Source organism: Leuciscus leuciscus (assembly GCF_965113295.1).
Source record: "Leuciscus leuciscus genome assembly, chromosome: 3".
NCBI lineage: Eukaryota > Metazoa > Chordata > Actinopteri > Cypriniformes > Leuciscidae > Leuciscus > Leuciscus leuciscus.
Window position 1 is genome coordinate 48,393,767 of NC_138727.1, and position 18,717 is coordinate 48,412,483.

The 18,717-nt window shown below is 37.0% G+C and overlaps 1 protein-coding gene across 2 annotated transcripts; it reads right to left on the bottom strand.

Annotated features, from left to right (window-relative positions):
- Positions 1-229: 229 nt before the first annotated feature.
- On the bottom strand, positions 230-16,376 carry akt3b (v-akt murine thymoma viral oncogene homolog 3b). 2 transcript variants are annotated; one of them, XM_082165595.1, is made up of 16 exons: positions 16,119-16,376; positions 12,528-12,573; positions 11,837-12,118; positions 11,630-11,755; positions 10,937-11,048; positions 9,394-9,538; positions 9,190-9,321; positions 9,030-9,095; positions 8,844-8,912; positions 8,061-8,183; positions 7,837-7,965; positions 4,402-4,500; positions 4,206-4,321; positions 3,955-4,042; positions 3,402-3,504; positions 230-3,179 (listed from the first exon to the last, which is right to left on the bottom strand). In XM_082165595.1, exons 3-16 carry the CDS (start codon positions 11,880-11,882, stop codon positions 3,094-3,096), a joined length of 1,440 nt encoding a protein of 479 aa, XP_082021721.1. In that variant the 5' UTR covers positions 11,883-12,118; positions 12,528-12,573; positions 16,119-16,376; the 3' UTR covers positions 230-3,093. The 2 variants fall into 2 exon arrangements, with proteins under 2 accessions (XP_082021721.1, XP_082021720.1); XM_082165594.1 differs by lacking the exon at positions 12,528-12,573.
- Positions 16,377-18,717: the final 2,341 nt, after the last annotated feature.

Below are 18,717 nucleotides of genomic sequence, written 5' to 3' on the forward strand. Positions count from 1 at the left end.
TTGGTATTGTCATGTTTCTGTTTTACTCTATATTTTGTTCAATTTAAAATGAGTAATTTTAATCATTTATGCTTCCCTTAAATTTTTTTTACTATTAACCTCTGATAAAAATTATATTATATTATATATATATATATATAAATAAAAATGCACACACACACATAGAGATGATGCAGCATTAAAACATCACAACTTAATTACAGGAAAAAATACCACATGGACATACTGGGAAATTTGAACATTTTAATATAACTTAAAATAAATACTACCAAATGGCAATGCAAGTCCTCTACATGGCACTTGCCCTAATGTTTTGGTATGAAACAAAACAGGCAAACGACTAAAGGAAAGGTATAAAAAATAATGAGGGAGAGAGAGCACTTAATAAACGCGGCCGACAGCGTCCTTCATCCCAACATACGAAAATAAATACAACTAAATTACATCTATAGTACAAAAATACGCTGAAACCAACCAACCAAAAAAAAAAAAAAAAAAAAAACTCCGTCATCGGAACAACATTAGAAAACCTAATGAGGATTTCTCGTCAGCCTGACCGAATGCGTCACAGCGTGAAAATAACAACTGAAACTTCAACGAACAAATCACTCACACTCATATCATTCGCCATGAAGAACCGCAACAAACACCGGCAGTTTCCAAAACGTTCACTGGATTGAGTACAAACAGGATGGGATTGAAACCATAGCAACTCGTCGTCAACTCGTCGTTCCTCCAATGATTTTGTGTCATTTCAGGAAATATTTTTTTTCAACTCATATTTTGTCACACACGATCACCGTCACGCGCCTGTCGTCACAAACAGAAGGCATTGCATATGTACATCACACAGAGAAGGGCTCCGGGGTCAAGGGTCATTCACACTGGTATTGCATGGCTCAGTTGCACATTTAATGAGTCTGTGTTCTGACTTGGTATTGATTCCAAACGCAGACATCACACGTCCATAAGATTTCCACAGCTATGGAGACAGCTCTCGATGCAAAACAAAAAATATTAAAATAAAGAATGATGCAACAATAACGGTAAAAAGAGAGCGCGAGGTTTGTATTTACATCTTCAGGAATAGTCCAACATTAGGCTTTTCTCTCTCTGTGGTGAGAAGTGAGGGTCAGTGGTTGATCGGTCTCTCTCTGTGCTGGTGAGAGAGACACACACCTGTTTGCTCTGTACAGTAAAGGGGAAACGCCACCCAAAAGGAGTCTTTACACGTTTGTCCTCGACGCTTCTCGGTTTAGGAGAGCGCAGAACGTTTAAAAGCGGCCCGTTCAGCTTGTCAGAGGTGAGCAGTGAAGGACAAAGGGATAAAAAGCACATTTGGGCAGATTTCACCCCGTCGGTGGGTAGATTTATGGGTGAATCTCACGAAAACATGCGCAGCTCATAGATCACCCCGAAAATCAAAATACAAAAATAAGAAATTAATTCTAATAGCAAGTCTATTTTTATTTATGTTTTATTTTTTGGGGACTATTATGATTTTTTGCATCGGGACATTATTTGTATGGTAATTACGCACCAGCAAAATCTCATAGCCTAACCATAAAGCAAAAAAAAAAATCAAATGTTTTACTTTGCAGTTGTTTGTAATTCCCATTACTTTGGTTGATTTTATTATTAGGGTAATTATGGATTTTTTTTTTTTTTACTGCACTACTATAAAAATACTCATATTTTTTTTTGAATTAGCAAAGTCAGTAAAATAAATACCAACAACACTTTACAATTTGTTAACATTACTGCATTAGTTAACACGAACTAACTGAGCAATTTATTTTTTACAACATTTAATAATCTTTGTCAATGTTACTTAATAAAAATGCAATTGTTCATTCATGTTAGTTCACAGTGCATTAACTAATGTTAACAAATACAACTTTAAATTTGAAAAATGTATAAACATTAAGACTAATAAATGCTGTAGAATTGTTGTACATTGTTAGTTCATGGTAACTAATGTAGTTATTAATGTTTACAAATTAAACCTTATTTTAAAGTGTTAAAATATCATACTATAATCTTTCTGTATTATAGTAATGAAAATGAGATTTTCTTTGCATTACGGTAATGAGAATTTGGGAGGAACTTGTCATGAAAATAACGTTTCAATGCAAAACATCCAAGTGATGCTAAAATATGCTTAATTTTCTTCATGCAAAATATATATTTTTTGTCTATGATTTTGCAGTGAAATATGACGCAGACATGTTCTTGACGGGTTTCGTGAGATTCACACTTGTGCTCTGAATTGCCTGAGAGACCTTACAGTAACGGCAGTCTGTTGTATGGTTGAGTGTTTGAACTGAAACCTTCATATCAGAGCGTGAGGATAAAAACTAAAAAAGAAATGCAAATATTAACACTAGTGTCCTATGACACATCCCCTTAGATTTCATTTTTACAGAAAGCATGAACGAGGAACAAGACTCTTCAACGCCTCAGACAGAGTGTGTGTGTGTGTGTGTGTGTGTGTGTGTGTGTGTGTGTGTGTGTGTGTGTGTGTGTGTGTGTGTGTGTGTGTGTGTGTGTGTGTGTGTGTGTGTGTGTGTGTGTGTGTGTGTGTGTGTGTGTGTGTGTGTGTTAAAAATCAGGAACAAACTTACATTTGTGAGCCTCACAGGAACAGATCTACTGCTGCGTCTAATATAACCCCGACTACATGTCTGTCTGTCGGTCTGTCTGTCTGTCTGATGAGATCCACACACATAAGGCAACATTTTTGGTTTGTTCCCCACAACGGCTCTTTTAAACAAGTGCAAAAAAAAAATGAAAAGAAAGAAATGCTGTAGGTCTTCAACAATACTGATCATATTTCCCAAAAAACACTGTCCATGATCTGTAAACAACAAGCTGAAAGTGTACAAGACTTTAAATGTGGGTCGACTAGCTCAAGTCTCACCCAACTGTGCAAAACCCCTTTTAAGTCCCACATGAAAAAAAAAACGGAAAAAAAACAGAAAGCAACAAAAACGACTCGCTATGACTATCAGTAATTAAACGGAGGGGGAGAGAGAGGGGGGCTCTTTCTAGCATGGCTACGCAGGACTCCTTAAACGGCGGTTTTTGATGACATCACTCCCGCCCGCTGGCCGAGTACGAGAATTGTGGGAAATGTGGTCTCCGTTCGCTATCGGCCGAGTCCATCCCGTCCTCGTCATCTGCAGGAGAGCAAGAGAGAAACGTTACACACTTCACGCCCGACTCGATTTTCCACCTCGGCTCCGAGTGGAAGCGATAAGCGCCATGCAGATTTTCACAGTGATACGCTTGATGGAAAAGCACGGCTCTTTCATTGTGTACCGAATGTAACTTCCTCTTCCTGTGCCGTGAGGAGCCGAGGAAAAGCTACAGGAAAAGAGAGAGGTTGGGAAAACACTCACACTTCTCTGGAGGGGTGATGGTGATGGTCTGCGCCGTGAACTCCTCGTCGAAATACCTGGTGTCGGTTTCAGATGATACCTGTGGCATGAACGGCGGGACCAGCTGGACGAGAGAAAGCAGATTATTGTACATAAATCACGGATGAATGAATAGGAAGTTCAAAAGAATAGCATTGGTTTGAAATAGAAGTCATTTGCAACATTGTAAATGTCTTTCAATTTCACTTTTGATCAATGTAATGCATCCTTGCTGAGTAAAAGAGTTACACTTTATTTAAAGGTGTCATTGTTACAGTGTAATTATACATTTAAGTACTGAGTAATATTAAGTAACTACATGTACTTACTATAGGGTTAGGGTAGGATTAGGGTTTGGTTGAGGGTTAGTTGCATGTAATTATGCATAATTTACTGTTATTACTATGGTAAGTCCATGTAACAAGGACACTGTAAAATAAAGTGTTACTAATAAAAGTATTTCATTCTTTCAAAGAAATCTTTAAGTCACGTGACTGCTTTTAAACCCTCTAATATGTTGCGAATGCACTTGTACCTTTTTGTCATAGACGTCCTGCCAGTCCAGCGACGTGAAGAAACTGTGTCTCATGATTTCCTTCGCATCATCAGGACCTCCTCCGAGCCTTCGGAGAATAAACCGCAGATTAATATTCATGCAGCTCTCACGTGATACAGATTAAGCCTGGTGCGCTCATGTGGAAATTATGATTTTACATCTGAATGCCAACAATTATTGGCATTCGGAATTCAGAAGGCATTCGGAAAGGCACACACACACACACTGACCTCTTATTGGGGTCTTTGATGAGTAATCCAGACAGTAAAGACTTGGCGTCTGCAGAGAGGGTTCTGGGAAACTTGATCTCCTCCATCAGAATCAGTTCAAACAGCTTCTCATGGTCCTGAAGAAAGACGCACGTCAGCATAAACTAGAGCAATTATGTGATGTGTGTCGTTACGGTTACAGTGAGTCGTACTGTACCTGATTATAAAAGGGAAGGCGTCCACACATCATCTCATACATGACGACTCCCAGACCCCACCAGTCCACCGCTCGCCCGTAATCATTGTCCTCCAATACCTGATCAATAACATCACATGATCAATCAGACGAACAACAACACCTCAACCTTAAACAGTCTCATTATGTTCAATAATGGGGGGGAAAAAACACTTTAATATTACAAGATACTTTAATATCTCCAGTCCTCTGCACACTCGTGTCAAGTGGTGCAACAATAAAAGTGATTGAATAACTATAATCATTATAATTTGTCCTTCCACACATGATTCATACTCAATAACATCCCTGATTAACAATCACATCACATTATAATCGAATACCTCAACAATAATCAAATTCATATCTTCCCATCAAAAACACATTAATATCTTCCAATCTTCATTAATAATTATATTAGCCTCAATAATCTATCAAAAACTCATTGATATCTCCAAATTTTTCTTTAATAATTATATTAGTCCCTAATAACGATCAAAAATCACATTAATATCTCCTAATTCTTCAATAATAATTATATTATCCTCAATCACTGATCAAAAACTCATACATTCATATTTTCCAATTCTTCTTTAATAATTATATTAGTCACTAGTAACCAATCAAAAATCAAACAGGAAGAGGAAAGGAAAAAAACCTCATTAATATCTTACAGTTCTTGATCAATAATTATATTATCCTCAATAACGGATCAAAAACTCATTAATATCTCCCAGTTCTTCACAAATAATTATATTATCCTCAAATAATTGATCAAAAACGAATATCGTCCAATTCTTCTTTAATAATTATATTAGTCTCTAATAATGATCAAAAATCACATTAATATCTCCCAATTCTTTAATAATTATTATGTTAGCCACCAATAACCATCAAAAACTCATTAATATCTCCCAATTGACCTTTCGCCGGCCCCTCCCCCAAAACGGCCATTGTCCAATCACACATCATAGCAACCGTTACTATGTGAGCATGTCCGACAAACATTCTCCAAGCAAGATGGTGAAGCCTACGGCGTTTGTAAATATGTGGAATAAGGGCTGCCTCCGACAAAAAACATTTTCTAATCGACTATAGTTATTCATTTAAGCCATTAGTGGACAAATCGCCCCTTTATATTGATTGAATTACTTAAATATAGCCTACTACAGGATAATGAGCGTTTACGTAATATAGCCGCACTCAAGCGCACGATCGCGCGCATAAAGCTTGCCACAAAGAACCAGTAAAAGTAATTTGGGGTCAGTACGATTTTTTAAGAAATTAAGAAAAGTAATAGGCAAGGATGCATTCAATTTATCAAAAGTGACAGTATAGACATTTATAACGTTAGAAAAGCTTTCTATTTCAGAAAACTCTGAAACTTTCTATTAATCAAAGAATCCTGAAAAACAAAACAAAACAAAAAACAGTTTTCTACATTGATAACAATCAGAAATATTTATTGAGCAGTAAATCAGCGTATTATTCCCTCAGGTAACGTTAGGTTGCACGTTTTCTTGCGTGAGTGGATGTTGGAATCAATAATCACGTTGTTTGCATTCGCCTATGATTTGCCGAAATCAAAATGCTGACATTGAAAGTCCCGCTCGGAGCGATAAACCAAACAATGATTTGTCCCTAAATAATGATATATTAAATCATAATATATTATATATTATTATTATTGATAGGATGATAACAGGTGTCGTGATCAGCACTGCTGCTGTATCAGTCAGTGGTTAGATCAGCTTTGCAGTAAAAAAAAAAACAGGACAAGGGAGATATAAATTATGCATTATTAATTATGACAAATAAATGATGCCCAAAATACGGGACATTTGGCAACCCTAACGTTAGTTGTTTCCCTTCCCCAATAACAAAGCACATAACGTTAGCAGGGCTGAACTGGAACAAAACAATAAAAATCTAATTTGCTAATAAAAATGAGCAAAATATAGCTAACAGCTCAGATAACTGCGATTGTCTGCAACAAATCGGATAAAATCAAGACAGAAGAAGAGGTCTACGATGCCTGGGGATGCTGGTTCATCAAACTTCCAAGATGCAAGTGTTTTTATGTCGATTGCGTGGGTATTAGAGATTTTTCTGCGATTGTCACGGGGTTTCTCAGATTTCGCTTGAGACCGGTAAGCATTAGCCTCGATAGTTGTCGTGTCTCCTTCATTGTGTATTTTTATATTTCGAATATATCCCTCCACGGCATACTGTAACCCCTTTTGCCTCGATCTGGAGGATATCGCGGAGGTATTACTCCAAAAAAAGGTCACTGACACGCACGGGTATACCTCTTCCCGTCATGGCAATCTGTCGCGCTGGTCGTGTTTGACCATTTGTTTGTCGGACGTAGCAACAGTAACTAAGGGGGGCGGGGCTCGGCGAAAGGTCAATTCTTCATCAATAATTATGTTATGCTTCAATATCAGAGCAAAAATCAATTATGGACATTATCCTAATATCTGATCCATGACCAGTCATATTATCCTCTGACATCTGATCAATAATCAATCACATTATCCTCAGATTCCTGATCAATAATCAAGTTATATTACTCTCCAATGGCTGATCCAGAAACAATTATATAATCTTTCAACAACAACAACAAAATCAATAATGTCAAATTGCCTTAATATACTTGATTAATTACTACTGGCAGTCATTTGAAATCATATTAATATCAATAATCAATCATTATTGAGGTCATCCAACCCAGATAAATGACTCAAAAGATGGAAAAACAGCCTGACATATGATTACATCATACAGTTCTGATCATGACATCAGCTTTAGAATGAGTCATCTGTGTTACAGCATCCATATGCAACAGCATTGTTTATTAAAAATGCTGTACTCTTCTTTCATTATTAAAGTGGAGCTTGAAAACGGCCAGCATGTCACTGTTACGATTCCTGTCTGATCACTCTATTTTTACCCATGAGCTGCTCAGTCTTGTCTACAGCCTGCTGTGTGTGTCTATTTCTGTACGGACGTTAAAGAACACAGCTAAAGTGTGGCCCTGTTCCGGCTGTGACAGACTGAGATTAAACAGTCATCTATATTAAATTTACCAAAGTACAGAGGGATTCCTGTGCAGAGTTTAAAGGTACAGTGTGTCATTTTTAGCGGCATCTAGTGGTGAGGTTGCGAACTGCAACCAACAGAAGTTACGGTGGACGACAGGAAAAGATGTCGTCGTCTGAGACGGCAGAGAGCAGCCAGGACAGAAATGGCTCATTCTAATGTAATAATAACATAACGGTTCATTATGTAAGGTCTTTATACACCACTGAAAACATAGTTAATATGTATATGATATTGCATTTCTGTCAACAGATCCTCCTAAATATTACACAATGCACCTTTAAAGAGATAAAACAACAGGTTTGTGTCCCGTACCTCAGGGGCCAGATACTCCGGGGTCCCGCAGAAGGTCTTCATGGTAGCAGCGTCTGTGATGCCCTCCTTACACAGGCCGAAATCAGTGATCTTTATGTGACCGTCCTTATCCAACATCAAGTTTTCCAGCTGGAAAAACACAAACACGTGGTTCTGTTATATCTTACGTTCAAGCTGATAATGCTGAGGTTTACAGGATGAAAATTAGTCTGTGTTTTGTTCACCTTTAGGTCACGGTAAACAATCTTGGCAGAGTGCAAGTAATCCAACGCAGAAACGATCTCAGCGCCGTAGAAACGGGTTCTGTCCTCCGAAAACACGCGTTCTCTCGACAAATGAAAAAACAACTGCAACAATAAAGAAAAAAATATTCAGAATATTTCAATATTCAGTGCATCACATTGACATACATATAGAGAATTAACATTTGAAATAAAGAAAGAAAGATGACAATTCAAAAGAAAAAAGGATGTAGAATTTTTTTTTTTTACTTTACATTTGAAAATCTTCAAAATAAAAGTTCAGACATCACAGAGAAAGTTCGAAAGGTGGTTTATTTTGGAAACATCAAAAGTTGGAAAGACAAAAGTTAAAAAATGTTCTACAGGAAGTTCGAAATGTACAGAGAAACACTACAATTTTTAAAGAAGGACTATGAAAAACAATTTTGAAAAAAAAATTAATTTTTCTTTTGTAAATTGTTTGAAAATTTTTGGGAAAAAGTTCAAAGATTAGAGAGAAAGTTTGAAAAGAAGGTTTACAAGAATGATCCAAAAGTTCAGAAGAAGATTAGAAGGTCAGAAGTTTGACAGAAAGAGCAAAAGTTTGAAAATGTTCCAAAGGGAGTTTTAAATTTGGAGGGAAAGATAAAAAGAAAATGCAAAGTTCAAAGGCTAGAGAGAAAGTACAAAACAAGTTCACAGGCAGTTCACTTTTGAACTTTCTCTCTAGCCTTTGAAGTTGTAAAACAATTTAAAAGAACATTTAAAATAACTGAAAACATTTACCTCTCCTCCATTCACATACTCCATAACAAAACATAAACGATCCTTCGTCTGAAATGAGTACTTCAGCGACTGCAGGCAAGACAAAACAATTAATAACTCATCTTGTGTGTGTTAATTACAATTAATAACATGAGGACTGTCTGAGGAGAGTGGGATTTTATATATTTATATTATGGCATCACTCACAGTTAGAAACGGATGCCTAGTGTTCTTCAGAACTCTGCTCTCCGTGAGTGTGTGCGCCACTTCATCCTGAGAGAGAGAGAGAGAGAGAGAGAGATGTTGATTTCAGCTGACGCCCATCACTTCTCAGTTCAGTGTGTTCTCAGAGCGCCAGGTTTCGTACCTTGGCAATAATAACCTCCTTTTTCAGGATCTTCATTGCATAATATGTGCCGCTGGCTTTCTCTCGCACTAGAATCACCTTCCCGAACGTGCCTTTCCCCAGCAGCTTCAGATAGTCAAAGTCATTCATTGTCTGTCCAAGAAGAGAGAGAGGGTTAGTCTGAGCACATGCACGAGGATCCACCGGCCCGGCACCATCTCTAACCTTTCGTTTGTGATGACTGGTTGACGTGTCCATCTCCTCCTCGTTGACGTTCTCGATCTGAGAGATGGGGCTACACAGGATTCCTTCCTCTTCCTGTTTGGCCAGCTTGTCTGCCACCATCTGAATGGCCTCGACCCACTCATCCCTTGTTAGCAAGGAAACAAATGAGCAGTCAGTCGTGATAAAGCCATATATTGGCCAGGCCGATTAATCAGCTGATTTCTGACTGTACTGACATTAACTGTGACCGGTTTGATGATTATACGAAGAAGTGTTGGTTTCCTACATTGCAAATATTTTTAACATCCATAAAACGAGATCAATTTCCTTGAGAAATTGAGTTTAGCCTTGGTTTCAGAGAATCACTTGGAATTTATTTTACTTTTCAAATGCAATTTTATTGGTAAATAATTATTTTTTTAAGATAATAACAGTTTTCATTTTTGGATGAACTACACCTTTAAGTCTTCATTCGCTTGAGTTTGGGGTCATTAAGATTTTGTATTGTTTTTGAAAGAAGTCTTATGTTCACCAAAGCTGCATTTATTTGATTAAAAATACAGAAAAAAAAAGGTAATAGTGTAATATTAAACCCATTACGGTTTAAAATAACTGTTTTCTATGTGAATACATGTTCAAATTAAATTTATTCCAGTGATCAAAGCTGAATTTTCAGCATCATCTTTAGTGTCACATGATCCTTCAGAAATCACTCTAATGATGAATAATCTAATAATTGATGATCAAGAAACATTTCTGATTATTATCAATAGTTTTCTAATAATTTAATTTAACTTGTGCACATTTGCAAATAGAGCACCGTTTCCATCCCATGTGTCCAAAATTGCTACTTCCTGGGAAATTGGTGCAAAACATCTGTAATAAAAAGGGAAGTTGCTGAAATTAGACTCTTTTATCCTCCATCATAAATTACTTTCGACTCAGGCGCAGACGAAACGCAATAAACGCTGTCATGTTATCTTGCTTTCGTACGGAAAGCAATCGTGTCATTATACCAAATTATTCTGATGACAGACTTTGACTCCGGTGATTCAGAACGATCAAGCCAACATCTGAGATGCTGTGATGCTATTGGTCCGCTGGTTAGTCCAGTTCTTCCAATCACATCCTCTGTTGAGGCAAAGTCAAAGAGGTTTTTTTTTTGTTGCGCATCAAGGGATTTATTCAGTAAATGTGTTTCCATTGCAAAAAAAAAAAAAAAAATACAATAAGTCTCAGCCTTAATTGAGCGTTTTTTATGAACATTTTTAAAATGTACGAGCATCTTCATCTAGCATTTTTTTACGCAATATCCCAAAATGCACATAAAAATAGGTGGATGTAAATACAGCTAATGTTGAAAAAAGTTGTGCTGCTTCATATTTTTGTGTAAACCTTTAATTTACTACATTTTTGTGAAAAAGAAAGTTTATTTGAAATAGAAATCTTTTGTAACATATAAATGCCTTTATTTGCAAAAAAAAAAAAGTCTTGCCGACCCCAAACTTTTAACCGGTAGCGCATGTTAGATGTGATGTGATACCTCTCGTCGGGCGAGTCCACATGGAAGGTGCGCTCGATCACAGTGGTCCACTGCAGACACCTGATGATGAAGGTGTTGGGCTTCGGCCTCTCCGTCTTCATCAGCTGACACTCTGACCAGAGACAGGAGGAAAGATGTTTACATGTGGACTAATGATGTCATCATCTCAAAACACGGACTCATGTCACGTTGATGACGTCAGCACGTGACGCTCTTCATTGAATCAGTTTGCTTTGAATGAACTGAGTCATGCATCTGGAGAACAGTAAATTGATCTTGAAGGGTTTGCCAGAAATATGACACACTGATATCACAAATTAAAAATAGCACGGGTAAAATAAACATAAAAAATAAATAAAATGCATAAAAAAATAAATACATTTCTTGTTGGAAATTAATCAAGAGATTAATCATACATTATGTCATTTATTTATTCTGACAGAATCCACAAAATGACAACTAAAATAAATACTTTCCAGACAGTATATTACACATCTTTATCATATTTTTTATCTATCACCGTACAAATGGGTCATTTATATAGTATTTATTTCATATTTTAAGAAGTGTGTCCCTAGCAAGCGGATCCTCGTGTTAAACACTGGAAAACACCTGCACTAGCATACGCATGGTCTAGAAGACATAAAACATTTTGATTTCATTTAAATAATTTTGCTAATGAGAGAGACTCACTGGCGACGGAGAAGTTGTTGAGTGGATACGCCAAATCAGCATCTTGCGGCTTCTCTTTATATCCAATAAACGAGCCATCCGTCTTTAACAGGAAGTACCGCGGTCTCCAGTTCTTAATGTATTCACCTGTCGAGCCAATAAAAATCATCAAGCATGCCCATATACACATATATTTTACATAATATACGACAGCGATGCATTTCTCACCTCTCTTTTGCACCCATCCCTCTTTCACTACGTTCTGGTCGTTCATTTTGGGTCCGAGGTCAGAGTTCAAGGGTCAGTCCAGTGCTCGACTTCCTGCTCGTGGATCTGTCCTGTTCCCTCACTCTCCCTTACGCCCGTCTCGTTCTGCCCTCCTGTTCTCTCACACTCTTCCTCTCACTTTCTCTGCCACGTTGTGATGTAACGTCTCAGCCTCCTCCTTCACTTTCACTCACTCTCTCTCTCTCTCTCGCGACCCTTCAGACACTCCAACGGTGACTCAGCCTGGAAGGAAACAACAAAATAGAGAAAACACACACACACACAAGGGTCATTCTCTTCCGCTTCTCCCCCTCTCCCACACACACACTTCCATGTGAAATAAAGTCATTGTTAAGAGCAGGGAAACATTTCCCGCCCCTTCCCGTGGCCTTCTCTTCCTCTCTCACTCTGGATGCTGATGCGATACGTGCTTCTTCTCTGAATTGTGACGCTTTAGAACCTTAGAATTAATCTTGGAACCAGCTCAGAAATGTTACAACCAATAAAATAACCCTATAATGAACCCAATGACATTAGAATCAACACTGAAACCTCACAATCTGTCTTAGAACCCTCTGAGAATCAATGTAAGACATTTAGAATTTTATAAGCAAACTCACTGTAGAACCCCATAGTAAATTAATATCACTACCTCAGAATGAATGTTAGAATCATCTCAGAATCATCTGTTGTTGAACCTTGGAATGATAAAATAAATAATAGAACCCAATTAGCAATAGATCTAAATCACAATTTGAATTTTACAATAAACAGAACTCACATTCAAATAGAGTCAACATTAAAATAATCTGAGATTCTTGGAAATAATCTTGGAAATCAACCTGACAATTATCTTAACATTAAAACTTGGAACTTAATCTTAAACCTTTTTTTTTATTTTTTTTTTTATTTTTTTATCATCTTGGAATCGAACATTGAACCTTTAAAATCATCCTTAAAATCTCAGAATCACCATTACAACCTCAGAATCAACCTTGGATTTCTACAATTAATCTTAGAACCTTAAAATCAACATCATAACCTCAGAATCTTAGAACCCTCAAAGAACCAACCTAAGAACATGCCGAATTTTACAATCAATTTCAGAAAGCCATAATGAATAACAGGACATTTTAATCAACATCCGAACTTCTAATTTATTTCATCATTCTGAGGTTCAACAGTTCGAAGATTGAACTCAACTGTTGAACCTCAGAGTGATCAAATAAATCAGAACACTATTTGAAATGGAAACCATAGAATCAAACTAGAACTAGACAATTCTATAATTCAACAATATAATTAGAATTTTACAATAAACAGAACTCACTTAAACAATCAACTGTAAAATCATCTTAGAATCAAACTAAACTATAAATCAGTCATTTCACTTTCAAATCAACATAGCAACTAATGGTACTTTTACAAGTAAAGCTTTGCTTTGCGTGTTTTATGTACTGACGACAATTAACGTTGTTAAAACGATCCCTACTAAAAACACTGTATTATGCATCCCAGGCCAGTAGATGGCGATGTCACTTTGTAGAGCTGCACAATTAATCGCAAAAAGACCGTGATCTTGATTCATACACCCACACGATCTCATTCCTATATGACCACGATTCTCCGGTGTCCGATAAACCTTCGATAAAAATCACAGTGAACATTCAAAACTGCATTGGTGCTTCAGCTGATCCCGAAAGCCAGTTTATGTATAGGTACGAAACGGCTACAAAAACTTCTTTGATGTAATGAAACGTCTTTTTATTACATCGATTATTTCAATTACATCGTTACACCAGTAGGTGGCGACAAGTGACCGTTAAAATGTATGCATCATTCATTCAAGAGATTTGTTCAAAAAGCTGATTCATCCAGTAATGAAACAAGTGAAGTCTTTATGAGTGAGTCATTGCATCATTCATTCAACCTGATTTTTTTTTTAATTCATTGAAATTAATTAAACATTTTAAATAGACTGCAGCCGTTAACATTTTGTCAGAAACACTAGTAAATTACATGTTATTTTGTTTAGTTTTCTGTTTAGAATCGTGGGAGAATCGTGATCTTTATTTGAAACAAGAAAATCAATTCATCCAGAATCATGCAGCTCTATCACTTTGTAAAGAAACAGCCAATAGACTTAAAGTCCCCCTGTGGTGAAAATCAAGCTTTTTTTTAATATGTTTATGTGGTGTTTTTAATATGCTTTAAGACAAACAATGTGTAAATTCATAAGTCAACACCATTGCTGAGTATTTTCTCTCAAAAACACGGTTTGAAATCGCTGGTGTTTCTGACGTCACAAACTAACCAATCAGATCAACGTGTGATCGTCAACGAGTGGATCTCTGAGCTGGTGTGAGTGAGTGGAGGCGGGGCTCATTTGCATATTCATAGAACCACGTATACTAAATGAGGCAAGGATGTAGAGTTACATTCAAGCTATTTTAAGACATTTTTTTTAAATATGTCATATTGGTAATCAAAGATGATTTTTAAAGGATGAAATGATTGACTACAGGGGGACTTTTTCATTATTTAGCATCATTTTAGAATCAAACATAGAACCGTCAAAATCTCAGAATCGCCTTTACAAACTCGGATCAGCCTTATAATCAACATATGGACCTTGGAATCAACCTCAGAATCTCAGACAATAAATCTTCGAACATTACAACCAATCCTTACAATGTCTCACACTTCTGTTTGTTCTCATCTGCACCTCAGCTAATCTACAACAAAGTAAATCTGCCACATATGGGAACACAGGCACCTCACACTCTTTTTGGATTTCCACATCTCTGCATAGTTGATGCTGTAAATTCATGCACTTCCCATAATCCTCCATAAACTCCCCTTTATTAAATCACACTGTACCACGAAGAAACAGGCACAGCATCATCAGCCCAAGTAACTTTACACATCCATTCAGGATGCCAAGAACAGAATAACTCACTCATGAAACTAAATGCATGAAGTTCAGACATGATGCATGTTTAAAAATAGAATTTGGATTCATCTCTAAATACATTTCAAATTATTTTTCTATAAAGGTTTTGATGTTCTCTGAGGTTCAGGTTTTAATCACTAAAATACTTTCCTTGCACCCAAAATATTTTAAGGCTATTCTGCTTGATCATTATTTTCATAAGTACTACATTTTCAAGGTAATGAATATTCTTTACAAACATAAATTATTTTTTATTTAAAATATCAAGACGTATTCATATTGTTTGTCTTAAAGCATTTCATAAAAAGATCAAATGTGATATTTATGAGTGGCCCTCTGTTTTATGTTTTTATTGTCACATGACAACAAAATGGCTTCCTGCACATTGATCACATCACATAAATGTAGTTTTCTTCCAAATGTTACATTTTGAAAGAAAACAGAAGTGATTAATAAGTGACAATAAAATATTACAATAAAAATATTGTTTTTTTCTAAGCCTCGTTTGCAGTTTCATCTTTTTTTCTTCTAATTTTACCAAAAAAAACATCAAACGACTTTAAAATCTGAAAATAAAAACATATTCTTCATAGAAGAGGCTCGTTTTGATATGCATTTAAATGCAAGTAATGCCTAATTCACGTTGTTAGGAAAAATGAGAGGTCTAAACAACAGAAGCCATCCAAACCAATGTCAACAAAAACAATGGCGGACACGGTTGGGCATCACACACACACACACACACACGGATGTGACAGCAATTAACATGACGAACCATAATAAACACAATGAAGCATCTACTTTTGTGTCATATTGAGCTGCTATTATATAATCCATATCGGCATGATAATAAATACAGCAGACTGACAGCTCGCCACGAACCAGAACAAGCGTGCATATGAACATATATGAGTGTGTGTGCACACAAACACTGCTGTGTGATAACAATACAAACACACAAGCATTTAGGCAGGAGGATGAGAAATGTGCGCGTTCTTGTTTTCCATTTGGCCGAAATGCGTAAAATGGTGGACGCGCATCAATAATAACACGCAGAATGCAGTTTAAATGTGCTTGTAATGGAATATCTGAAAGATTTATATCAAAACAGTGCGCGATATATATATATATAAATAAGCGCTTCGTGTGTCCAGCAGCATCACGGGTAACGTTAAGGCCGAGGAAACATCCCCGCCCGGCGGCCAGTGATGCTCCAGCGCGGATGCTCGGCCTGGCCCGTGATGCTGCTCGGTGATGGAGGAAAAATAAACAACACGAAGCACGCAATACCTGGCAGACGCTCCGCCAGACGGTGGGATCGGTTCCGCGCCAGCCCGGTATGAGACAAACCCAAACCCGCAAGCAGATGATGCTGCCGCCGCTGGTCGGTCATGAGGAAAACGGAGGCACGCGCGCCCGTGAAGTGGCCATCATGTTCGTTACACCGGTGAACTGAATGACCCTGGATGAATGGCGTAACCCGATGCAGAAAGCGCGGTGACGGCGCACCCCGTCTCCAGCACTCGAATTTCCCCGAATCCTAGCACGGCGAAGGCCTGCTTCTTAATATTCATGAGATAAGCGTCGCTATTGGATGGTTAGGCAGGCAACGTCAGCGAGAGCTCATGAATATTCAGATTATAAGCCTTCATCATGGGAAGAATACTAAACAACTTTGGCGACAAATTAGAGTGATCTGTTATGAGAGGTAACTGTCTAAGTTATGTATTTCAGAAATGTACATATACAAATTACGCAGTTAGCTAAAAATGTATTAATTTAAATAATTAAAGGCAGAAACAATGAGCTCATAGAAATGTAGAAATAGAAAAGGTGCCATTAAAAAAAAGGAAAAGGTGGTGCTTCACTTACCTGTCAATATTGTATTAATAATACAAATAATAACACATGATAAATAAATATGATAAACATGAAAAATAAAAATAAATGATTTGTAGCTAAAAACATTTGTTTTTATGCAAAAGAAACATGTTTAAAATATGAATTATTGTATAATATATACGTTTTCTTTTTCTACCCCATGGTCATTGAAATATATCATAACAGGAACACAAGCTTCTGAACGGTACGGCTCATTAATTTTAAAAGCCTAGGATTTCGCTATTGACATGTTAATGTCGGTGCTAATTAATATTCAGAACCAAAACCTTTGCCATTGGGTGGTTGGAAAGCAACGTCAGCCTGAGCTTATCATCAATGAGCTGAACCTTTGCAATAGTAGGATTAGTAATTTGGTCTCCAGCACCAGCCGTTCAGCCGTTGCCAGTGGGACGGAGGAGGAAACCTCTCGACGTCACACCGGGACCCGTTTTTACCGGACACCCCCCCGTCCTCCTCCTCCTCCTCCTCCTCCTCTTCCTGGCTTTGTCGTTCTTCAGGCTTTTGTTGGTCTCGCTACATATGCATGATAAATGCTTAAATGTTGCCTACCGAAAAGAGACCTCATATAAACAGACAGCGCCAGAACTCACTTATTATACACCAAATGATGAAGACAACAATAAATGCACCAACAATGAGTTTCCCAGCTTCTTTCCCGGGACAGAGTGAACATTTGGGACCCTTTGTCTTATTTAATGAATGCATAATATACAGTAAACAAAGGACACGGATGAATAATAATAATATTAGTGAGACCAAAACTACTCTTTGAATAATCGATTGAAGTCACAAACTTGGGGATTGATTTCCATAAACTATTCCATACATCTTTTGCTTTGAACTACACGTGTAGTGCATAGTTTATGAGGACTTCACATATAGTTGCAGGATGTCTCCCTCTAGTGTTCAACACATAAATCTGAAGCCTCATGATTAAACAGAAAGTTCAAGTCTGCTTTTCCAAAAACAGAAACTTTTAATTTGTTTCGGTAATAATAGTTCACACGTTTACATACAATTTTTAAAAATACGTTTAAATGATATTCAATTATTAAAATCACTCCAAATTGTTGTTATTATTAATAATAGTTTAAAAGCTTAGCACTGAAATTCACAATCATATGTATCAGTTATGTTACAATGAAAGGATTTTAAGATATATTGGTATAGTCTCTGAAGTTATTGAAAAACTACCACACATTGTTTATTTCCAGGTAGCCTAGTAATAAATGCGCTATAAATTGTAAAAGTACATGCAAACGTATTTTTATATTATTCCTTTGCAAAGGATAATTCTGTCAAACTTAAAGCCCCCCTGTAGACAATAATTTTATCCCTTAAAACTCATCTTTGTGCCTAAATGACATATTTAAGCGATTTTTACTTACTTAAAAAATTCTTCATGCTGTTAAAACAGCTTGAATGTAACTCGACACCCTTGCCTCATTTAGTAGGCTATACGCGGTTCTATGAATATGCAAATGAGCCCCGCCTCCACTCACTCACTCCAGCTCAGAGATCCACTCGTTGACGATCACACGTTGATCTGATTGGTTACAACCGTGTTTTTGAGACTGTCTTTGGTTCACTGCAGTTTTAAGGAGAAAATACTCAGCAATGGTGTCGACTTATGAATTTACCTGGTTAGTCTTAAAGCATATTAAAAACACCACATAGACATATAAACAACATTAAAAGCTTCATTTTCACCACAGGGGGACTTTAACTGCTCTTAATCCGTTTGCTCTTAGCAGTTGCATTTGTTCGCTTCCAGATCAGACAACTTGTTAAATTGCAGACCAAGAGCTTCTTAAAGACAGTAGACAATAAAAGGTCCGAAATATGAGGAATACTTTTAGCTGTGTTGCTAAGTGTCATAAGTAAGCATTGCAAGCAATTGAATTGAGTAGTCAACACTGTCTAGACTAGAGCAGGGGTGGGCAAACTTTTTGGCTCAAGGGCCACACTGGGTTTTAAAATTTGACAG

What these genes read in the sequence shown, in the direction of transcription:
- akt3b (XM_082165594.1), bottom strand. Translation starts at nt 11,882, where the DNA reads ATGAACGACCAGAACGTAGTGAAAGAGGGATGGGTGCAAAAGAGAG. An exon ending in CAACAACTTCTCCGTCGCCA is followed by an intron (nt 11,049 to 11,629) that starts GTGAGTCTCTCT and finishes GTCTCTGGTCAG; the next exon opens with AGTGTCAGCTGATGAAGACG. An exon ending in AGGACGTCTATGACAAAAAG is followed by an intron (nt 3,505 to 3,954) that starts GTACAAGTGCAT and finishes TCTCTCGTCCAG; the next exon opens with CTGGTCCCGCCGTTCATGCC.